A 22,500-nucleotide genomic window follows, 5' to 3' on the forward strand; every position below is an offset into this window, starting at 1 on the left:
ACAGTATGCTCTCTATCTTCTCATGTTGGCAAGATGTGCGAAGGTCAATCTAGGACACTTTCTTTCTCTGTTTCACACACACACACACACACACACACACACACACACACACACACATATGCACACACACACACACACACACACACACGCACACACACACACACTCAGCAGGATTGGCAGCTGTACATCCCCCACATGGCTGGTCATACTGTCCAGGCTGCAGGCTCCTGGCTCTGAAAGCAAGACTTACATTTGTGCAATGGATCTTTCGGTGCCATACTGGTCTCCACACAAGAGGGGAACTGCCATTGCACAAAGATACCCACCAACACACACCCACACCCACACACACACATGCATGCGTGCACACACATAGTCACACTAGCTTTTTCAGAGGTTACACATACAGACCATTCAGAGTTGACAAACTTTAAGCCTCCTGAGATATTAGAAATGCACTAGCCCAGCAATGTCACTTTCAGAAACACTCTCACACACACACACACACACACACACACACAAACAGATCGGGTCGGCCACCCATACGGTCTCAGTCTTAGAGAACTTGTCAAACTGTAGACTTTCGTGTGCAGTGTTGACTAAGGAGTTGTAGTTTTGACTCCACTGGACTTCTTCACCCCTTTTCTGACTCCACTTTACCAAACTCTAGCATCAAGGAACAGATTTAGAAACTTCTCAAAGTTTTCTACTACAGTGTTTGATTCAAAACTCACAAGCTGTTTGGAACAGACAGTCCTTCAGATAGTCTACAGTCACTTAAAAGGACTGAAATGAGCTGTAATTGTTCATTAATGGTTTCAATAAAACGTTATAAAATGCCCAGGCAATAGAGAATGCACTAACTTCAGAAATGAGGACTAATGTGTTTGCCTGTTCTGTTCAGAAAGTCAATAACTCTTATGCATTGTCACTAATTTCACTAGTCAATTAATGACATCCATGTCATGTCATCATCATTGTCATTACCAACATCATCATTAGACATGTCACTGCTCAGTAGTGTCATCAATATGTAAATAAAATACTGATAAAGCAAATTGTTATGGACAGACAGTCAAGGACAGACTACAGTCATGAAATTAACTCGAAGATGAAATCTTTTTTTCACTGGCTAGGGTCACTAATAATCATCATTGCCATGAAAGCAGTCTCATTTACTACTCTGTGTACTTGACATTGTTGCCATTAGGTTAACATTTAACGCCCATATCCCTCTGACAAAAGCCTGATATTAAAGGAGGTCTGAGATCAGACACTATAGCCTTGCACTTGGGCATGATTAGACAGCTCCTGACAAGAGGAGTCAGATGAGAGGAAGAGTCTGCTTTTGCAGTAGAGTTTCAGCTGTGTATTCTCTTGGTACTTTCTGGCAACTTGGTGTGACCCAGTTGTTGTAAATTTCTCAGTAAAAATAGACTCAAATGCAGAACTATCTATTTAGAGTTGAATAGTTAAAAACAATGTCAACAACTTAAAGATTGAAAAGTGAAAAGTTCAATCATGACACTAAAAGTTCTACTTCCCGTGTGTTACCTAAAGGAACCTCTACAGGCAAAAATAGTTTAGTGACGTCGCCAGTTAGGCCATCACAACTTGCCATTTTTCCAGTGTTTGGGTCCACGGTTATGTATCCGGTATCCCTGAAAGAAAACTGCGTCACCAGCTGGCACAGCATAAAGGCTCGTTTGGCCGTTCCACTGCATGCCCTTGACTCATGTCCAAAATGGCCGTCTACCCAGCATGCAGCTCTGGCAGGTCTGGGTCCCTCTCCCTTTCTCCCTTGCCTCTTACTCTCTCTCTCAGTCTCTCTCTGGCAAAACATTGCCATCAGCAGGCCAGGAGAGGTGAGAGCTGCTCTCTTTAGGCTAGTGCGGCTGCAGGCGATGCCCTGCTTTCCTGTTCTAGCTTGCTTTCAGTAGAAGCCTGTTAGTTACGCTAACAAAGGTCAGACAAGGTCAAGCAGCCTGCCCCCATGGCGCTCTTCCACACCCTTTTTAGGTATGAGTTGATGAATGTCTTGGATGTGAGCTCAGTCATTCTCTCTCTCTCTCTCTGTGTGTGTGTGTGTTAGCATTATGGCAGCACTGTGCTGTGTGCAGCAGAAGGTCATTTGGCCATTATTCATTTTATTACTGCTTACCTGTTCCTATTCTTTTCCATATAAATAGGTTTAAAGCTATTTACAGCCAGTGGAGGCATTTGCCCACTGTGATAGTGTAGATTTGTTAGTGCAAATCCGCTTTTCTCAGCACTTAACCATCAGTAACTTTTAGCAGTTGTGTCCATGCTAGCCAGGCAAGCTTTCAGTATGATTTCAGCATTTATAGGCCCTGTCATCCAGCGATACTGAGGGGAGTCAGTCAGTCTGTTCATTCGGCTGTAGCTCATGCACCAGCACATTACACATGCCCTCCATATGGCGCTCTGTGGGGCTCTCTTAGCTCAGCTAGAGTGAAATGGAAGGCGACTGGCTGGTACTGAGTGTGCTAATAAAGTCGCTATGCTACCTCCATTCCCGGGGCATGGTGGCATGAGCTTGGATGCCTGTCCCACGCATAGCCAGAGGTGGCGCTGTCTCTCAGCACTTCTCCACAACTTGCCATCTGTTGAGGGGAGATTCCTTCGGCTCCTGGTGAAAATGTCAATAAGTTCTTGTCTAAAATGCCTGGAGTGGAAATAAAGGCCCCAAAGGAACAAAATCTGATTTTGATCATAGGCACCATTTTTTAGCAAAATGTTTCTTGGTAGATGAGTTTATAGTTTATAACTGTATCTCTGGAGAAACCAGGTTGTAGCAGTGCTCGGCCTCTTGTGGTTGTACATACATTTATGACAGGGCTACGTGGTGGCCATTCATCATTCCTATCATGAGCAATGGTGTATCCTTTACAGATTGAGCCCTTTATTGTCCCACGGTCGCTGTGACACGTGGCATTGTTCTAAACTTTCCTCGGACCTTGGACCTCTGTTTCTGATGACGGACTGTGTAGACGGACTGTGCCTCCTTTTAGACTGAAGCTCCCAGTTCATAAGTGAGAAGAATAAGCTAAGGAAATGTGCTGCATTTTAATTACATTTTGAAAAATACTCTGTATTTTTGAAACGATGGCTTCAAAAGTTTCAATTTATTTTTCACACTCTATAATTGGATTTTTTATGGCTCTAAAATATATTCATATGGAACAAAATTAAAAATGAACTTTCACTCCTACACTTATTTGCTTACATGACCTTTAGAACTTACTTTGACACAAAAGTAAACCTCTACCTCCTCCTGGTTTCTATAATAGAGGTTGTGTGTGTGTGTGTGTGTGTGTGTGTGTGTGTGTGTGTGTGTGTGTGTGTGTGTGTGTGTGTGTGTGTGAGCTGAAGGTCTTTGAGCAGCTGCTGTTTTGTTGCTTTATGCTTTCAGCGGCAGTACCTACGCAGAGGACGTGGGTGAGTGGTGTGACCTCTTTTGATTGGCCATCACTCTCTGGCAGTCCCTAACAAGTGCTTGAAAGTGCCTCATTCTTCCAAATAAACAGGTCAACCCATTAATGTAGACAAACACATCAGGGTCTACATGGTGCTCCCTTTCTTGCTCACGATTTTGAATTTTCATTAATAACTAGGCTTTTAAATCTTGTCTTTTTTAAAAAATTATTTATGTATTTATTACACTTGGTATATTTTCATATGAAACATGGCTCTTTTGAACATAGTAAGGGGAAATTCTGTTTGAAAAACATTTTTTAAAGGGTTGTGTTTTCAGCATTTACATGTATGAGGTGTAATGTTAACAACAGTTATTGCAAGGCATCAAAAAACACCTGTTAGTATGGTTCAATGAGTATCCTGCCCTCTCTCTCTCTCTCTCTCTCTCTCTCTCTCTCTCTCTCCCTCTCTCTCTCTCTCTGTCGGGAAACATTATTCAATATTGCTGTGACTGTGAAATTTATTGTATAATATATACTGCAATATAATACTTGATTTGGCAAGCAGAAATGTAAAATTCAACTTCGAGGACCTTAAAAATGGCCAACAAAGAAAACCCCCTAAATAAATTCTCGACATATTTGCTGTTTTCATGTTTCTCTAGAAAGAAACAAGCAATCATGTCCTTGCTAAGACGAAACAGTCAGTTGTGGTCACAGCTGTTCCCTTGGTATGATTGCATATTTGGTCAAAAAGAGGTTCTTAGAAACAGTGTGTTGACTTAAAATGACAGAATCAGTACAATGAACTGGGCTTTAACTCTCTTAGTATCAGTTACCAGCAGAAGGTGCAAATGATTCCACTTGAGATGCAAAAAAAGAACAAGGAAGAAGAGTGCAGGAATTTACTAAAATATGGAGCAAGCCAAGAATAATAATATTAATATTAAGCCAAATCAATTATATCATGCTACCCTATTGATCAGGTTTATGTAAAACGCCTCAGTGATTAACTACAGGCATGGGGTATGCCACTGTGTTTGCATCCCAGAAGACAGTTCAGCCCCTGCACTCAGAACCGCCCTGCTGGGCTCAACAGGCATCTTATCGAGCTGTGCTGAGACTTTGATGAACTCAGCTCACTCAAAGTCATGCAAGCACAAGCAGTTCTCACAGAAGTGCCCAAAACAATAGTAGCTTACTGTTTAGAGATAATGGCACTCTTCGTTTTTTTGTCGGAGCACAGGTCATCTGCTTGGCCAGCTGATGGGTGGCCTGTCTGCACACATACAAATCAGACCTCAATGAGTTGCTTTTGTGCTGGAGAGCAGCAGGCCTGTAGTGGCCAATCAGGCTCATCCACACCTTCTATCTCTTTGTACAATACTCTTTGATCTCAGGCCAAAAAAAACAACAGTCCAAACCTCTGTCCTGGGCTGAGGAGATAAGACATTGACATGTTGGGTGGGTGTGTTTCTGTATTTGATAATCTGGTCCATTGCGACAAATGGGTAATGAGAGAGAGGAAAAATGTGGGAAGAGCAACAATAAGAGCAAAATCAATCATAATCAACCTTTTCTTGTAGATGAATAATTTGAACATCACGCATGGTAGCACTCAAAAATGGCATGTATGTGAGAAGAACACATTCAGAGGTTCTTTCAAAATTACATCATTTAGGCCACTTTGAGGCAGATAAGAAGAAAATGCTAAATAGGAGGCCTCTTGGAGCAAAGCAAGCAGGGCCAGCATTAGTGTCAGCCCCTGTTATTTAAGTCATGGCAGACACATGTAAAGAAACACAGGACCAGCAAGACTCTCAGCATGTAATTAGCAGCCCATTTGTAGCTAATGCAGAGAGAGAGAGAGCACTGTAATGGCTCTAAATGAGGGTTGACATTGAAACCATTGTCTGTCTAATGATGGATGGTTCAAAGGACAGGTTAGAAATCATTCCCTTCCTTTGAATCAACACCAGGTTCAGAGGATTAATCCTTCCATAATGGGAAGACTAGCAAGGATATGACAAAATCTGATAAGTTTTATGCAAATTATCTTCCATTATCTGAAGAAAGACAGATGCAAAATAATAAAGGTTATGAGATGCTCTAGAGACTGTGAGAAGTCAGTGAAGGATTTTACATTGAGTGTACATTATAGGATGTGACATTTTGCCTGTTTTCCACAGTGTATTCAGTTTTTGAAGGTAATTACTTTACACGTGCATGCATTATAAACACATTTGTTTAGACTCAAAGTGATTTATGTTACTATTAAATCTTTCCATGAGGTAAGTTATTCAAAAGATACTTAATTTTATTTTCACCACAACAAAGAATCACCAAGTTGTGTCAAATCTAAGAGACAGCAGAGCAAATACAAACTTACATTAACAAAAAATGGGAAGAACAAACAAAATGTCTTTTCTGTAATATTTATTTTTCTACTTTTGCAAAACCTTCGGTGGTTAAGCCAGATCATGTGACTCATGATCATGTTATTGTCACTGTTCAAAGTAGTGTTGGTTTCATACTGGATTGCATAAATAATGTCGCAACAAATTTTTGAGGAATTGAGGAATTGGGTGGGGGGAGAATGGGTGACAGACTCATTTTGAATGCAGTGGTGGATGGTATGTGTCGTTAATGAGTGCGATTGAGGAGAGAAGCAGGATGCAATCAGGGCCAGACTGATTAATTAGTGTTTGTTCTTTCAGGGTAAGACCCTAAAAGCAAATGTCAGGAGTTGAAAAATAAATTTAAAAAAGGCTCAGATTCAAAATGACAGTTTCTTCACCACTGAACAGTTCAATGCAAAGCATTGGATTTATGTACATATTGTTTTTTTTATTGCACTGCACTAAAAGAATTATCAGCTCATTAACTTCCCTGTAGATGTAATTAGAAGATGTCCATCTTCATATTTTTCTGTGTTCATGTCTAACACGAGATGAGTTAGGATGTATTGTTGTGTCAGTGCTCCCTGGAAAATTCAAATTACAAATCTTCGTTTCCATGCAACACTTTCTCACTGAAGTCCTTTTAAATCCATTGTTAATGACCGTACATGGGTATTCCATATTTGTGATGTTCCATCCTGGGCAGTCAGTCTGACAAATCAACATGACACTCCAGTTCTTGGGAACATGCTTGAGAATCTACAGAAGGCCTGCCCCAATCACTTTCCTCCCCTCAAGGAATAAAGGTTAATTTTCCGATCGGGTAGCTCCCATCACATGCATTTCAGTAATGACTCATGCAATGGAGCGATCGAAGTGGCAAACTGTGCACACACGCTGCAGCTCTCACGGCTTGAGTGGTACAGTAACAGAGATCATGTTTAGGGGCTTCAGTGTGCCTACAGGCATGTGGTTCACTGAGCATCATGGTAGACTGCCAGGGTTGAGGCCACACTGAGAGCTCTCCACAGCAGTCATGTAATATCATGGCACATGAGTGCGTAAACTCATGGCACATGAGTGCTTAACTGGTTATGTGGTTATGTGGTTGGTGTAGATATGTTTGTGTCATGTTTTGTGTCATGTTTTCATTCTTTAGTCAAGAGCAAGATTTTGAGCAACTTTCTGTTATATGGCCAACTATCTACAATTCACTACATTCTTCTTAAATATACCGCAGGATGTGTTCGGGATAGGTAAAAATGTCTTTGTAAATGACAAAAGAGATTTCAAACAGGAACATACAGAGAGCATCAATGGCCCCAAAAATATGGTCCTGAAATTCTAAAAAGCACTTTCATTCCAGATACAGTTACTGCTCTGCTCTTTCAGTATAGAATAAAACCTCAAAGATGTGCCTAATGATTTAATTTGTTTCTCATTCTGCACGTGGGCCTGCTATTCAGCATTAGAGTACACGTACAAGAATACTTTCCTTTGTAGGAAATCTTTTTATGCATGGGCCATTGTGGTTGTCCTTGCCTGAAATGTTTCTGGCAAAAGATGTGGTAAGCAAGAAAGCAGCATCTGGCTAAGTGGTGGCCTGTGTGCAAAAGAGAGGCGTGAGTCTGGAATGTTCTAGCAATTGATATGCATGGCCTTGCCTGTCTGTTCGAGAGGAAGGACACGGGAGTGGATGTGTCAGCATATCAAAGACTCTGGGCTTTCACTTGCCCTTTCTTCTCAGTTTCAGCTTCTCCTCTTCTGGCTCTCACTGGGGGAACTCTTGATATTTAGAGCAAGAATGCTTCCGAGCCACAGAGCCATGGAACCTCGCAGTGGTCTCAATCCACAGCACTCGTCAGTGGCATGGCACGTACAGAAAATGCTGAACAACTGGCTAGTCACTGAGTGTGTTTTTGAGGTTGAAGATAATTTGTAATCTCTGTGTTTGTGAAAGATAAGGTTGCCAAAGGAAAGTGAAGATAAGCAGTGCCTCTTCTGCGAAAGATGTTTCTTTTTATGTGCAGGTGGTTAAGGCTGTGTTCACACTGCGATTTTTGGAAAGTAGAAAAAAACCAAAGGCACACTGCTTTTACACCTCTGTGGGTTCATACAATGTTTTTTAACATCTAGTTTTGAATGCCTGAGTCTTTGTAATCCAAGTAGTGATAGTGCCTATGCTGTAAATCAGATGACTTTCTAGCTAGCTAACGTTAGTTACATTACTTTGCTAATTATAAACTACACAATGTATCGAAAAGATAAACACTAATCCAATATTTTATATGCTGCACTAATAGGACTGCATGCCTTTTTTTTAAACCAACTTCAGGATAATCTGTCACTCTGACATCAGATATCTGCTACGTTTACAATTGTCACCGAAAGCCCACCTTCCGATTCATCTGATTGGTCCACACACACACACACACACACACACACACACACACACACACACACACACACACACAGTGGGCAAAATCAAAGACCCAAATCAGTTCTATTGAAAATAATAAGAAACTGGCATCTTGGTCTGCAAAAAAAGTGTGCATTGTGATCCTCTTCTAAGGCAGATCCACTCCAAAGGGGATGAAACCAATTATCTGGACAACTTCCAGTGTCATCCTTTTATGATGACATAAGCCACTATAATACCGTTATCTCAGTACCATCATACAGGGCATGCAAGCGTCTTTGTGCCAATCCCTATCACCTTGGAATGTGAGAGTGGGTGGCATCCCAAGCTGTTTAATGTCATACTGTATCCTGATATACGCAAAGTCTATTCCCAGCTTTTCCTTCTGAGAGAACATACTTGAATGAATATTCAAAGACTTTATGCCTTAGCATTTCTCCATCAACACTTTTCTGTGCATGCAGCTCATTCATTGGTGTGACAATTGTGAATCACAAAGGGATGAAACCTCCCATTCACCTGTCACGTCAGTCTCCATTCCAGCCGTCGAGATTTGTGCAGAGGCATGGCTATGATGCGGCTCCAATGTGGGATAAAGTGGAATGCTTCCAGCAGCTGCTTTCACTCAGAAGCATTCAAAGACGTTCCAAAATGCCTGTTTTTAACCCTGGTTCAACACCAGTCATATTTGCATGTGAAACATTCTCTTGTTAAGCTGTTATCAAATGTGCTGGACTCAGTGAAGTTAATTTAGCTACATTCTGCTCAAATGGCTTTTGGAGAAGTGTTCCAGTCTGTCATTTCTGAAGTATTCCATTTGTGTTCAGTCACCTCAGCGACAGCCAATCTGCTGTCGTAACAAAAGGGGAAATGTCAATTCAGTTTTGGTGATGCAGTGGATCCAAGCTAGTTACTGCCTGGAAATGGAGGCTATCCTAGCACTGGGCTGATGTGTTGGCCTGGGCAGAACCAGCATTGCTGCTTCTCTTACTGAGAGACAGATTGGAACAGAAACTCAGTATAATCTTCAAGTAAATAGACCATTCAAGGTCCTGTCTTCTTGGCAATTATGCAGTGATATGAACAGGTAAATGCCATGGCTCTTTAGACTGGCTGCTATGCTGAAAACTAAATGGAGCCATTATTAAAATGCGAGTGATCATTCCTCACTGTTACTGACCTTTATGAAATGAACAAAATGTCCTCATGTGGAAGATGAAGGACAAACATTAAATTGTCCTCATCTGGTATGAACTTGTTAGAGTGCTGGAACTATACTTTCATGTATTCAACAGATATTATGAAAGTTCATTGTCATCCTAAAGAAACCTGTCTTGTGATGTCCTTTCACTCCATTACTATAGCAATGATTTTCTGATGCACATTCTAAAGGGAAAAAGGCTGATAGAGAATAGCTAAAGGGGGCATCTGAATTGTGCCTTTCAGTGAGTCATGATTACAGCTCTGAGCCTAATAGGGCTTGTTATGGAGCTTCATGCCAGGAAGAGAACTGCCCTGAAACAGAGTTTCTGTAGATGGCCTGATTAAGTAAAGCCAAACAAATACCTCCACAGTCTAGCAGAAGATGAGTTGAGTGCGGGTGAGCCCACATTTGAATAACGATGTTAGTTATCTGCGGAATCAGACTGACTGTGTGATCGATGGGCAGCACCTGCATGTCCCGAGGAGGAGGGCAGCACTGATGATTTAAGCAGGAGAAGACAGCCGAGCTGTGAATGCTAACGGAGGGCCGTGAACAGTCACAGCGAGGGGACAGCTCAGTCAGCAGAGAACCCTACGGTGGAGCAGGGGAAAAGAAACAGGAAGACTCTCAGTCCAGGGAAGATTGATGGACTGAAATGGTCAGCTTAAAGAGGGTGGGCTCTGTTATGGTTGAACCCTGGCAGCTGTGATAATTGCAGTTAACAGGGTTTGACCCTTTTTTTATTGAGCCAACCAACTACCTAATTCAACCAATTAATTGACCAGCCTTGCTGGTCAGTATTGCGCAGTGTTTACATTGCATGTTGCTACTGACATTTACCATCTGTGTAGGGTAATTAGGCATCAGAAGTGCTCTAAGTGATTGCGAAATTCTAATAATGCCTTTCCAGTATCACTGTACTGCTCTGACTAGAGCAGTTATCAGTTTTTACATATTAACATAGACATTTATATACAGTGTAGTAAATTCAACCAACCATTCCACCAACTAATCAAGAATAAACAATATAGTTCATTTTTTATATCGTTACAATGATGTTACTCAGTAGTCAGTGTAGACAGGGTTATCAGCTTTACAGTAAGACAGATCCAAAATTTGGTTTAATTGCTGAAAGACATGCCCCGGGGAGCCACTCTCAGGGATCTCATGTCTTATTCCTGTAAGACTGCAGTTGAGTACAGATCTCAAGGGAGAAAACTGCTGCATTTCAAGGTGACGTCCAAACAACAAGGGAAATGTGATTTTAGGAAATGCCAATCAAAGGACTTTAGGAAATGCCAGTCAGAAACAGTGATCATCGGCTCTAGCTTCAGCCCATGCAGCATAAACAAGGAATGAGCAGGTAAATGAGTGAAGGGCTTCTGGGGATTTATAGTGACACAGAGGAATTGGGAGGGGCAGGTTGGAAGCTGTTAGTCTGCAGGAGTGAATTTGTTTTTGTGAGGTGGTAGGATATGTAATGTTCATTCACAATGATAGACAGAAGAAATATAGATGTTCTTGTTTTTGATACTTTTTGATAATTGGAAAATCTTCTAAAAGTGATTAAGTGGTGAATATAAAAGAAGGACATCAAAATAAAAGAAAGGCCTTTAAAAAGCCAAAACATTAACTGGTTGCAAATAACATAGTGCCAATGAGGTGGTCTAATTGTGAGAGGGGAACACAATTAGAGCAGCACACAATCCAAACATACACTGTAATTTGTAATTGAGTCTAATGGTTAATGGCCATTTCTCAGTTAAGTGAGCTATGCAAGAGGGAGAGTTGTGTTAGAGAGCTGACTGGCTCTATCCAGCTAACTTTGTGGAATAGGTTTGCCAAGGCACAACAGAGGGCAAAAGAAGATGTACCCCTTATGTGAATGAAATTGGATTTTTAATCAGATATGATCAAGTGATTCAGACTTTAATAATCAACCTGATAATGCATATAAAATATGACATGAATGGAATGCAAGTTTTCACAAAGTTTCCCTTGGATGACCTGTATCTACAATATGAAGGTATTCAAAGTACTTATCCCAAATGATTTGGCTTCTTCCAACTTCCTGTGCATTATTAAGCATGCACCCCAAAAGGTATTACACTCACAGTGTTCAACAGTTTTCAGGAAAGTGAAAAATATGTGAGAGTACATGCTGCCAAAGTTGCTGTTAATTAGGGCCTTTTGGCCGACATTTCTCAAAGCACAGCAATGCTGGAAATGCCCAAGGTGAGCAGGCAACAAGTGTATCAAACAAAAGCAAACCAGCACACCTTTGCTTCTGTATCATGGCAATGTTCTCAAATCTCTATTTTAAAATTATGTTCCTGCATCAAATTTTTACAGATGATTTTAGAAGTCTTAAAAGAAAATGGATATCAACTTGGCTTTCCCTGAGTGACAAGACCATGAGAGAGGAGAGCTTAATGTTTGTCCTCTTCATCCATTAGCAGAGTACAGACTCCTCCTCCTCCCTCCTGCATGTCCCCTTCACACTGCAGTGTAAGCCTGCTGTCTTCTGGGCTGTATTCATCTGTCTAGCTTCTTGCCTTTGCTATTCAGAGATGATTTTTTGGCTGGGTTGTCATCATTAGACGAAATTCGTCTTTAGACGTTTTAGATTTCTTAGTCCAGCTCGGTCTTTTAGGCTAAGATAGGTCGCGATAAATGGAAAAGAGGTAAATGTGAGCTAAGATTTCAGTATAAGCTAGGGTTCCATTGTGATGTAACATTCCAGTGTGAGCTAAGGATGTCCACGAAACAGAGCACCGCAGAAGAGGTGTTTCCTGTTGTCTCAAGATAAATGATGCACGAAGTTATCAAATAGAGGTTTTTCTGCCACAAGCTTAACTGTCTCCTGAAGGCAGACATACAATGTGGATTCATAATGAGCGCTAATGATCAGATTCTCCTCACATAAACGTAGGAGTGGTGAATCTTTCAGCTGAACCTAAAATGGGCCATGGCTGGCGGGAGCCTCACTAGTATTGCTGTCATTCTCTTTCATCTCCACTGCTAAAGCCACGTGCAAGGCGCCAACCAATCGGTGGGCAAGAACGACAGCACTCTGAATTTACTCAGAATAATCCTTCTTCCCCTGGTGTGTGTGTGTGTGTGTGTTTTAAACTGTGCGTGCATTTTACATTCATTTTCATTGTGCGCACGGTCCTGCCTTCCTGCCATAATTCACATGCGCAGTGACATGAGAGTATTGGGTTGGGAGTCTCAGCGGGAGCCCGACGTGCTCACATGCAGCCAGCCAAGTGCACTGGCCTGAGCTGCCTGCCATGGTGGTGCTTTCTACACAGGCAGCTCTGGATGGGAGCCACATGGGGCCTGAGACAGCTGTAAAAAGGAACAAGCTAACTACACTTACAATGTTGAGGATGGTGATGAAATTGATTCACCCAGTGGCAGGTGGAGGACATGCTGTAGTGGAGATATTCTGGTTTTGATCACTTGCCTTACACAGCAGTGGGCAAGAGATACAGGTGTCATTCGAGGAGAAGTGGGGAAGTCATGGGGTATACTACAAAATGATGTTTCTGGTATTGCGAGGTAACTTTGATTCTGCACCTTACTATTTGAATGATGTTTTACTATGATATCTTGTAGTGCCAGTGGCTGAGTACTTGCAAATTCTAGAAGTTCTATTAAATAGAGTATTTCTGTGCTTCCCTCTCTCCAATAGGATTAAAGTAACTAATACGTCACTGGCTACAAAGGACTCCTATATGTAGCAGATAGTTGGGTTAGTGCCAGGAAATGACTCCACTAGTGATGTATCAGTCCAGGCCCTTCCTAGCAGTCCCATATCCCCAGCTCTCTGAGGGCTGGGTGTGGATGATAATGCCAAGAATAATTGAGAAAAGCTCCCAGGATGCAGGTCCTGCCATTTCCCCCCATTTATTCTAGAGAGTCTATGCTCTAGACTTTCTCTAGCTTCCATCTCCACATAAAAAGTATTTGTTCTCATTAAAGCCCATTCCGCTGGCCAGATCTCTCACTGTTCACTTCAGGCTGTTGTACCATAACACTTAAAAGCCTTTGCTCATCCTGCAACATATACATAACACCAGCAAAGCCTATTACTACTCCCACTTCACGTCCATGTAGTATCTGCTCACTCAACAAGAGATGCACTGTGTGATCACAGGCCAAAGAACAAAGCTGAACTTGGACAGAAAACTGAAGCACATTTATGTACAATTGCATGTAATATGTAGTTAAATATATGGCTTTGAAGGCTTCTATAAGCCTTGCTTTGTGTAGAAGCCAACGTCAGTTCAATAGCAGCAATGTAATCTCTCAAAATAAATGCAGAAACATGATTTACAGGAATTCTTATGAGCAATAAGATAAACAGCAACCAAACAGGAACCTACTCTGTCTGTTTTAAAATTGTCACGGGACACCCCCCCCCACCTCCAGAAGTCACGTGGTATGGCCTGCCATGTGCATGGGGGGTTCACTCATGTTTGTAGCCACACCCCCATGAAGGCACACACCTGTATGGGGTTAAGTGTTAGTGTGTCTGTCTATTTAAACCCCCGTCAGCGCGTGCCTCACCACTGGTGTTTGTTTGTTAGCATCTGAAGTGCAATGTTAGGATCCATGTTTGTCTGTTGATGTTAAAGTTTTAATTGTTAGTGTTAAGTGTGTCTATGTTTATTGTTAATGTTGTGTGAGTGCCACCATAGTCTTTTATGTTATATCATTAAATATTTCACATATCGAGAGTCTGTGCGTCCTGCTCCGTGCCCTGTGGCACTCGGGCAACGTTACAAAAAGGTTTCATTAGTGCAATTCCAACAAATTTACAGCAGGTAGTTATAGTAAGTGGTTTTATGTATTAAAGGAATATCTTAACACATTTTTACTCTTTCAAATTATATATATATATGTGCATACATATATACATATACATGTATACATATATACATATATACGTGTGTGTGTGTGTGAGAGAGAGCCTGTTGAAAGCAGAGGGAGTGGCTCACCTGTACCTGGGCCCAGAACCGTTCCACACTGGTGGCTATGGGCGTTCAGTGTGGCATGTTCTCTGTGGGGTAGGTGGTTAATATGCCTGTGGGAGACAGGGCGGGGCGCTAGGTTCTGTTACTAGAGCAGGTGCAACTAATGACAGATGGAGGAGAAGGCACACCAAGTTCTTGAGCTGCTCCTGCTGCTATATACACGTGCCTACGCTCCACAGGGGCCCTACTGTGTCCCTCAGTGTCCTTCAGTACACAGCAGTGACCTTCTCTGCCACACACACATGGGCACATGGTCAAAGAGACACAATTTCCTGCAGTCACACACTGGACACTGTGTATAATTTTTTTTTTTTTTCTGTTTCTGTGTCTCCAAAACACACAGTGTCACAGTTTGTTCTTCTCCACCCACACTCTCTCACAGGGAGACCACACGAGTGCGCGCGCGCGCACACACACACACACACACACACACACACACACACACACACACACACACACACACACACACACACACAAGGACTTTCAGGCCATCAAGTATTCCATTTCCATCACTTTCTCACTTTCATCCTCTCTCTCGCTGTAACACATACACAGCAGCCTTTTATATAATGCAACCCTTATTATAAGCCATCGTTAAACCCTTTCAAAATTACGTTTCTCCATTTTTCCCCTCACTGATCTACAGGACCAGTCAAACGTTTGTGATTACACCAGATTAAAAGAATGCATTTAATTATACTAAAGATATTTTAACATAATAGGTTGATGCTTTAATTGTTGTCTAAGACAAAAATAAAAACAAACATTGATGCGTACATCTGAATTAATTACCAAAATCAAAATGTTTTAAAAACATTTGAAATGCCTCCAGAACAATATTTCTCATTGAGAAATTTAAACCTTTAGTAAATGAGTGTTGGCAGATGAGATTCCACTGTTAGAACGTTTCTGAGGTCATAAAGCTGCCAAGAGTAAGCAAAGCTGTCATCAAGGCTGTTCTATTCATCATGTCTGTTTTGAAGAATGTTGAATATGAGATTTAATTTGGATTTGTTTAACACATTTTTGGTCACTACATAATTCCATATGTGTTATTTCATTATTGTGCTGCCTTCACTGTTAGTCTAAACTTTGGAAAGTGGTAGGTGTAGATGTCCTAACTGTCGACTGGTAATGTAGACAGCTTGATAGAGCCGCCTGGATCAACACATTGAGCCAGTTTGTCAAGCCTGATAATTGTAGCACAGAGAAGATTGAAGAGAAGATCCTCCGTGCTTAGTAGTGTTTTTTTAGCATAAAGATATCACACTAGTCATTGTGTGCTTTTGCTCAATCAATGTTTCTTTTCAAGACTGTTAATTATGATCACCATGAAAGACTCTTAGCTATAGTTAATAGCTCACAATAGTGTTAACTATGGTTAGCTATGAACTCTCCCATTGCTGTTAGCATTAGTTACCATGGAGGAACCTTCCTAAACTCTTGGTCACATCCTCTTACAGAGAATGAGCCTTTACTCTGGCTGCAATGAGCGTGTGCACAGCTGATAGAACTGTGGTACACTGAAGTGCTGCAAAGACTTCTGGGACATGGTTGTCTCACTCGGCAGCACAGCATTTGTGTCACGATCAGATGAGCTAATTAGCCTTGAGAACTCAGATTACCAGCACTGCATGGCAGAGGAGCAAAGACATGCGTGAGAAAAGAGCCTTAATTAAAAACAGATAATGAAACACGCAGGAGCTCAGACAGGAGACAACAGCCGTGCACATTTAAAAATCAATAACACAAACAAGCGGAAAGCACACACACGCCTAAATCAAATCGACCAAAATGAAAGTTGCCCTATGTGTGTGTGTGTGTGTGTGTGTGTGTGTGTGTGTGAGTGTGTGTGTGTGCGTGTGTGTGTGAGTGTGTGTGTGCGTGCATGTGTGTGTGTGTGTGTGTGTCTGTGTGTCTGTGTGTATGTGCACACTGTTAACTGTGTTAACTTTTTTTTTTTTTTTTTTTTACAAAGCTTGCAAAAGAAACTTTTTTCATCCCTAAGGAGACATACACGCTACTTGTACTTTGAATATTAAAGCTCTTTTTATTTCACTACATAGGTGTAAAACCTTACATGTAAAGACCACATGACTGTGGGGGAAAATGTACTGACATTTTGTGTTCTTTTTGATATAATACTATTCAGTATGGATCTGTGAGTGCTTTAAGACAATGTGCCCCATGGAGAATGCACAGCACTTCAGATCCAGAAGTTGCTAAAGGCTTTCAGTGAAGCAAGAGTATTATTCATGACATAAAATATCCTCCCAAACAGACCCCCCCCAATCATATGTATATGTTTGAATAACATATACCATAAATGTAACCAGCCAAAGAAGAATCTTTCTGTGTTCCTGTAATTCTGCTGTCCCTCTGGGCATGCTCAGACTTTGACAGCTCATCATGGACAGCAGTGCAGTGCTATCTTTTGTCTAGCTATTGATCAGGCTAATCCAAACAGACTGGCGCCAGCATGACACATGAGCCATAAAAATAGCCGTGTAATTCTGTAAAGTGACTGCAGTGAATTTTAAAGTTGGCCATTTTAATTAAAGGTTTTCTGTTGAAATGATTTATACTGCCTTATTGTTGTGGTCACTTAAAATCATATGTCACTGTAACAGAGCAACGCTTCCAGATCAAGTTTCAAGTTCTCAGTTGCTTTTTGATACTGTTGCCCTATGCTACAGTGTAAAAAATCAACAAGCATGGTTGTTTCAACATAATTGCTTATTAAAACAAATCCCTAGTAACATCCCGTCTCATTCTGCTGATTAGCAGTATGTATATACTGTATATACAGTATGAATATGTATAGATGAGAGCAGGTCCTGACCCCAACCTTCCTATAAGGTCATAGCAGAAAGCACATGGACATGTGGTCACCCCCTCCTTTAGAGGGCAGAGCAGCCTGGCCAGTTTGCACAAATCGTGAGGATTGACTGGGCCTAATAGTAAAAGAGTAAGCCCTGAGATGGCTTCCAGGGAGGCCCAACACTCATTAAAATCAATTTCTTGAGCCCCAGGCAGCTGGAGGCTGTTGTTGCACAGGGTGAGCACAGGCCTTCATGCCCCAGGGCTGCTGGGTAAACGCCCTGTGTGCTGCTACAGCAGTCAAACCATGACCAGCAAACCCCCAGAGTGTAATGCACCGGCCGCCATGCATTTCCATGTAGCTGTGTCTCTTGCACAATCCTGAGTGCTAAAATAAACAGAGTTACATGAATTCCTGCAAAAGGTAAACCTACTCCAGTAGAGGGAAATTTTAGTGAAAAGTACCTCTGAAGAAGTTCTGCTAACAGTGATTGATGCACGTTGCTTGCAGTGACAAGAATGCACACTGCCTGAACTACCAGGATAGCTTTGAGATTTTCTGAGGACAAAATTCAACTTGCTTCTGGCTGAAATTGAAATACTGAAGTTTAAGGCCAGGTATACATGTTTTGGCATACAGGGAAATATCTAATTTATCGCAAAAAAATGAATTTGACATGTAAAAAATGAACTAGATACAGAAAATCGATTCTATTGGACTATGCAGTTCAGAGTTTTCCAGTGAGAGGGTTTTAATTAGGTTTGTTCCATTATTCTCTGAGACATCTGGAATGTTTTTCCACAATGCTGATATGCACCTGAGGAAACACTCTGTGGAAAAGCTCAGTGCTCCCTCCCCTGACGTTCACTGAATGTAGTTTCTATTAATGCATTTCGATGACGTGCTAATCAGCTTGCATTCACGGATATGATGAGTGAGATTGTGGGAGGACCTTATGAGTGTGCTTTTTATTTATTTTCATTATTGTCACAATCAATTATAGTGAATATTCAGTATTGTCAGATGATTACATTCAAACTGAATGCTTAGTTCATTTTATGTGCTATACTTAACACATCGACATCAGAGGCATTACGGTGATCTGTTGGATGACAGTCTACATCGTCCATCTGCCCAGCAATATGATGCCATGTCCAATATCCAGCATTGAGTGTAGAACTGAATGTGGCATTTTCTGTGGTACAATATGTCCATTCTTTTACTCATCACAAGCCTATAGAAACTGTGCATCGCAATACAAATTTACAAAAGCAGCCTAAGAGGCAGTAGTGAGCCTCACTGAAACACAACCTCGGCTAGCGATCAAATTTGGGGAGACGTGTCGGCTGTGTTCCTGATGAATGGAGGGCTGAGGTAATCAGAACTTATTATCTACCCGACCAAATCCTGCAGTCCCTCTCACTGTGTTAATGGATCCCTTTGTTGTAACGTTCTGACCCATTCTTTCTTTCTGCCGCCCTGTCCTGTTGAAAAAGCCAGCGGTGGCCACTGTGGGGGGCAGAGGGTAAAACGAGCAGATGAGTGCCGCTGCCAATTCATTTTCCTTATTTTAACTCACGCTGTGCCGAAGGGAGCTCACAGCACGCTGTCTCGTATTGTGTGATTTAGGCGTTGGAAGTCCTATGACTGATATCCGGTTTCTCCTTCTTTCTTTCCTTCTTTCTTTTCCCCTCTCCTGCAAAGGGGCGACCAAAGACATGGGCAAAATGCTGGGAGAAAAGGAAGAGAAGGACCCTGACGCTGAGAAGAAGGAGGAGGAAAGACAAGAAGCCCTCCGACAGCAGGAGGAAGAACGGAAGGCTAAATATGCAAAAATGGAGGCAGAAAGAGAATCGATCCGACAGGGCATCCGGGATAAGGTAGGGAACCCAAGGAAGGCATGACCAATATATCGTCTGGAATTTAAGAACCACTTAGGGGCATTGCTGAATCAGCATAGATACATATAGTTATCTAGAACTAAAACTACATAGCTATATCTATATATACCATCACTTAATGTAATTCCAACAAACTAGTTTGTAATATTTCGCTCAGAAAAGTTAACATAAGAAGAATGAGCATTTTCTCCCGGTGCTGGATCTGAGCCAAGGTAAGAGCAGAGCAGCTGCTGAGCTGTAGGCTACGTGCCAGGCTAGAAGGGCCCTGGGGCTACTGGTTTTGTCCAGAGAAAAGGAGAAATGACAGTTCAGACTGGCCAAGCATTTCATGTGGCATGAGGGAAAGACTGCGCTGGACGTCCCCTTCTTACATTGCCAAACTGCCCTTTTCTCAACGCGACACCGTGGATGGACAGTAAACATGGCCACTTTGACACCCTGAGCCTCTAAGGGTTTAAAGATTTTTTTACAAGAGGATTATTACAGAATTGCTTATATTCCTATTTAAGAAATGCTATTAAGTCATTTTTCTAGCATTTGTGCACAAAAATAATTTTGCGCCAATTAATCCTTAATGCTTAATGCATACTGTAGATTATAGTAACAACAGACACCTAAAAAGGTTACTGCCATTTTATCATCATTTGCTTGCCTGATTGGTCTGGACTCATAGCAAGCCAATAAGCAAATATGCACATCTCTATCTACGCACTATGTCCATTTCAGTCAAGCACATAGTGCTATTTTCTTGAAATATCAGTAATACTATTTGAAACTGACCCACCAATGCATAATAATGTAACTTAGACATGATGTAACTTAGCTAGTAGTAATAATGTAACTTAGCTAATAGTAGTTGTGCATGGAACCACAAAACGGTGGCTCCATCTCCTACTGTGACCTAACTGAGCTTGATTAGAAAAGATGAATTTCTATGGAAAGCTAAGTGGGATGTATTGGGAGGAATGTGACTGGAATACTGAGGAAGCCCCATATCTGCTGAACTTTGCATGCTCCCAGCCCCCCACCTCCATTGACTTATGCATGTCAAACCAAGGCCCCTTCCCCTGTACCGTATAACGTAATAGTGATTCTCAGAACACGGGGTCTAAGATGGCGTTGCCAGTGGACGGGTCAGTGGAAACATGAAATCATTCGCAGGGCGACTGAGCACATCTGATACCTTTTGCAGTCAGCAGAGGCAGAATTATCTATATTTGAATCCATTTATGGATAGCAAGCTACATTTTTGTGTCACTGGAAAGTCATAGATTTATATTCCACTTGGGTGTAAAGGATTCAGACATCAATCAGGAAAGACAGTATAGTAGTATAGTCCACCCCACCCCACCCCCTCCCACACATACACACACACACACACTCACACTCACACACCCCATGATGTTGTTATTTACTAGCAAGGCCATTATCTGTTAATCCATTTCACCAGTCAGTGAGTGAACTCCTGCTGGTCAGTATATAGTTTTCCTCATGGTTTCCTAACGCTACATTTCCACTATGCTATATATACAAGATCATCCAAACTAATGATAAGCGCATGCTTTTTTGCTGCCTAAATCTGAAAAGTGCAGTTTCATCAATCACTGTTCAGATCTGACTATTTCTGAAAATTTTGTATTCAAATCCCAAACATGAGCCAGTACAAGAATCAAAGACAAACAAAAATAGATTACCTTCTGTGGCTTTTGAGCCACGGACCCCTGGGACAAAAAACAAAGAACATGTGGATCGTTTGTCATATATACACATGTAGAATGGATTCACCTTCTCTGCCAATATTGGGAATAAAATTTCATTGTAAATAAACAAGTGCATATAATTCGAATGATGCTGAGCTGAAGCTGAGAGAATGACTAAGCTAACTGTTAGGACAGTGGAACAATCAGGCAGCTTTGCCAGGTGGCTCGCTGCCATGCAAGGGGTGTGCATGCAACTCTTTGCCAGTTTAGTGGTAGATTGTTTCAGCCCTGTTGCAAGTCCACGCTGTGAAACTGATTCTGAGGCAAACACAATCTGAGACCTCTACTTCGTACCCATTCGTTCTGTAATCAGACGAATACAGTCTGAACTCTCCACTTTAAGGGCTGAGCCTTTTTCCACACGGTGTGGCTTCTTTTTCATCTTTGTTGCCTTGCTCACTTCATAACTGCATTGTAACGTTATTACATAACAAGGCTTGATGTTTATGTCTGGTTCTGGTAAGGCTCATATATATCTCTTGCGAATGCACACTGCAATTACAAGCCAGTCCAGCCTTTACTAAGATAAAATGTGTTTGGAGGATCTTTACAAAGATTACAAGTGTTTGGACAATCTTTACTAAGATCAATTGTCTGGACAATCTTTACTAACATTACATGTGTCAGGACAATCTTTTGGACACACAATGAAGTCCCAACTGTGAGTTAGCATTTAGTACTTGGTTCTCCATAGAAAATAATTTTAGTAAAATTTGGAATAAACATTATTTATGGATGACCTAGCATTCTGTTAACCTAACATTCTGTTCAAGGTCACTAAAAATCGTAGTGTTCAACACCTTAATAGAATAGACTAACCAAGCAAAATGAAATGTACATAATTCTGATAGCAGTCCACAGGACAGATGGTTCCTTGCGTATCAAGTTGAGGAGACCTGGCAGACTGTACCTTTATGCACACATAAGGCAACTGAAACAATTGGTGTTAAAACCGATAGTGCAGCGTGACCAGGAGAAACCATGTGTGGGCTTGTGTGTTCTGGAGCTACAGAAAGGAATGAAGACTGACGTGTGTTGTCATGTTGTAGTATGGAATAAAGAAGAAGGAGGAGAAGGAGGCAGAAGCTCAGGCAGCGATGGAGCAGGCGTCCGAGGGCAGCCTCACCCGCCCCAAGAAAGCCGTGCCTGCAGGCTGTGGGGACGAGGAGGAGGAAGAAGAAAGCATCGTGGACACCGTCATGAAGTTCCTCCCGGGTCCGCTGTTTGACATGTTTAATAAAAAGTAAGAGCGTCTGGGATATGTGGCTGTTAATGCTGTCATAAACGCCATCGCATCCTCCAGCCCCGACCTTTTCTCTTACATGCTCCAGATGCTCTGGACTCAGTCAGTGTGCCGTAGTTTTTGTCTTCAACTTGTCACTTTGTATGTGATATTTTCGATGGGAAGAATGAAGGAGGCCTGACTTGTGCACAAAAATACACATACATATTTCTCAAGTTAAAGATAAATGTAATACCGGGTTCCCCCTGAGTCCAGGCAATGGGACAATAAAGTT

At 41.7% G+C, this 22,500-nt stretch overlaps 1 protein-coding gene across 1 annotated transcript in view; it reads left to right on the forward strand.

Moving 5' to 3' along the window:
• Window positions 1-22,500, forward strand: part of LOC113577165 (complexin-1) — a 29,776-nt gene that overhangs the window by 6,708 nt on the left and 568 nt on the right. The window contains exons 4-5 of the mRNA XM_027009655.2: window positions 19,027-19,202; window positions 22,033-22,500. The exon at window positions 22,033-22,500 is cut by the window's right edge and continues 568 nt beyond it. Coding sequence (XP_026865456.1) covers window positions 19,027-19,202; window positions 22,033-22,230 — 374 coding nt within the window. The 3' untranslated portion in view covers window positions 22,231-22,500. The remainder of the gene's footprint in view (window positions 1-19,026; window positions 19,203-22,032) is intronic.

Source organism: Electrophorus electricus, chromosome 2 (assembly GCF_013358815.1).
Source record: "Electrophorus electricus isolate fEleEle1 chromosome 2, fEleEle1.pri, whole genome shotgun sequence".
Taxonomy (NCBI): domain Eukaryota; kingdom Metazoa; phylum Chordata; class Actinopteri; order Gymnotiformes; family Gymnotidae; genus Electrophorus; species Electrophorus electricus.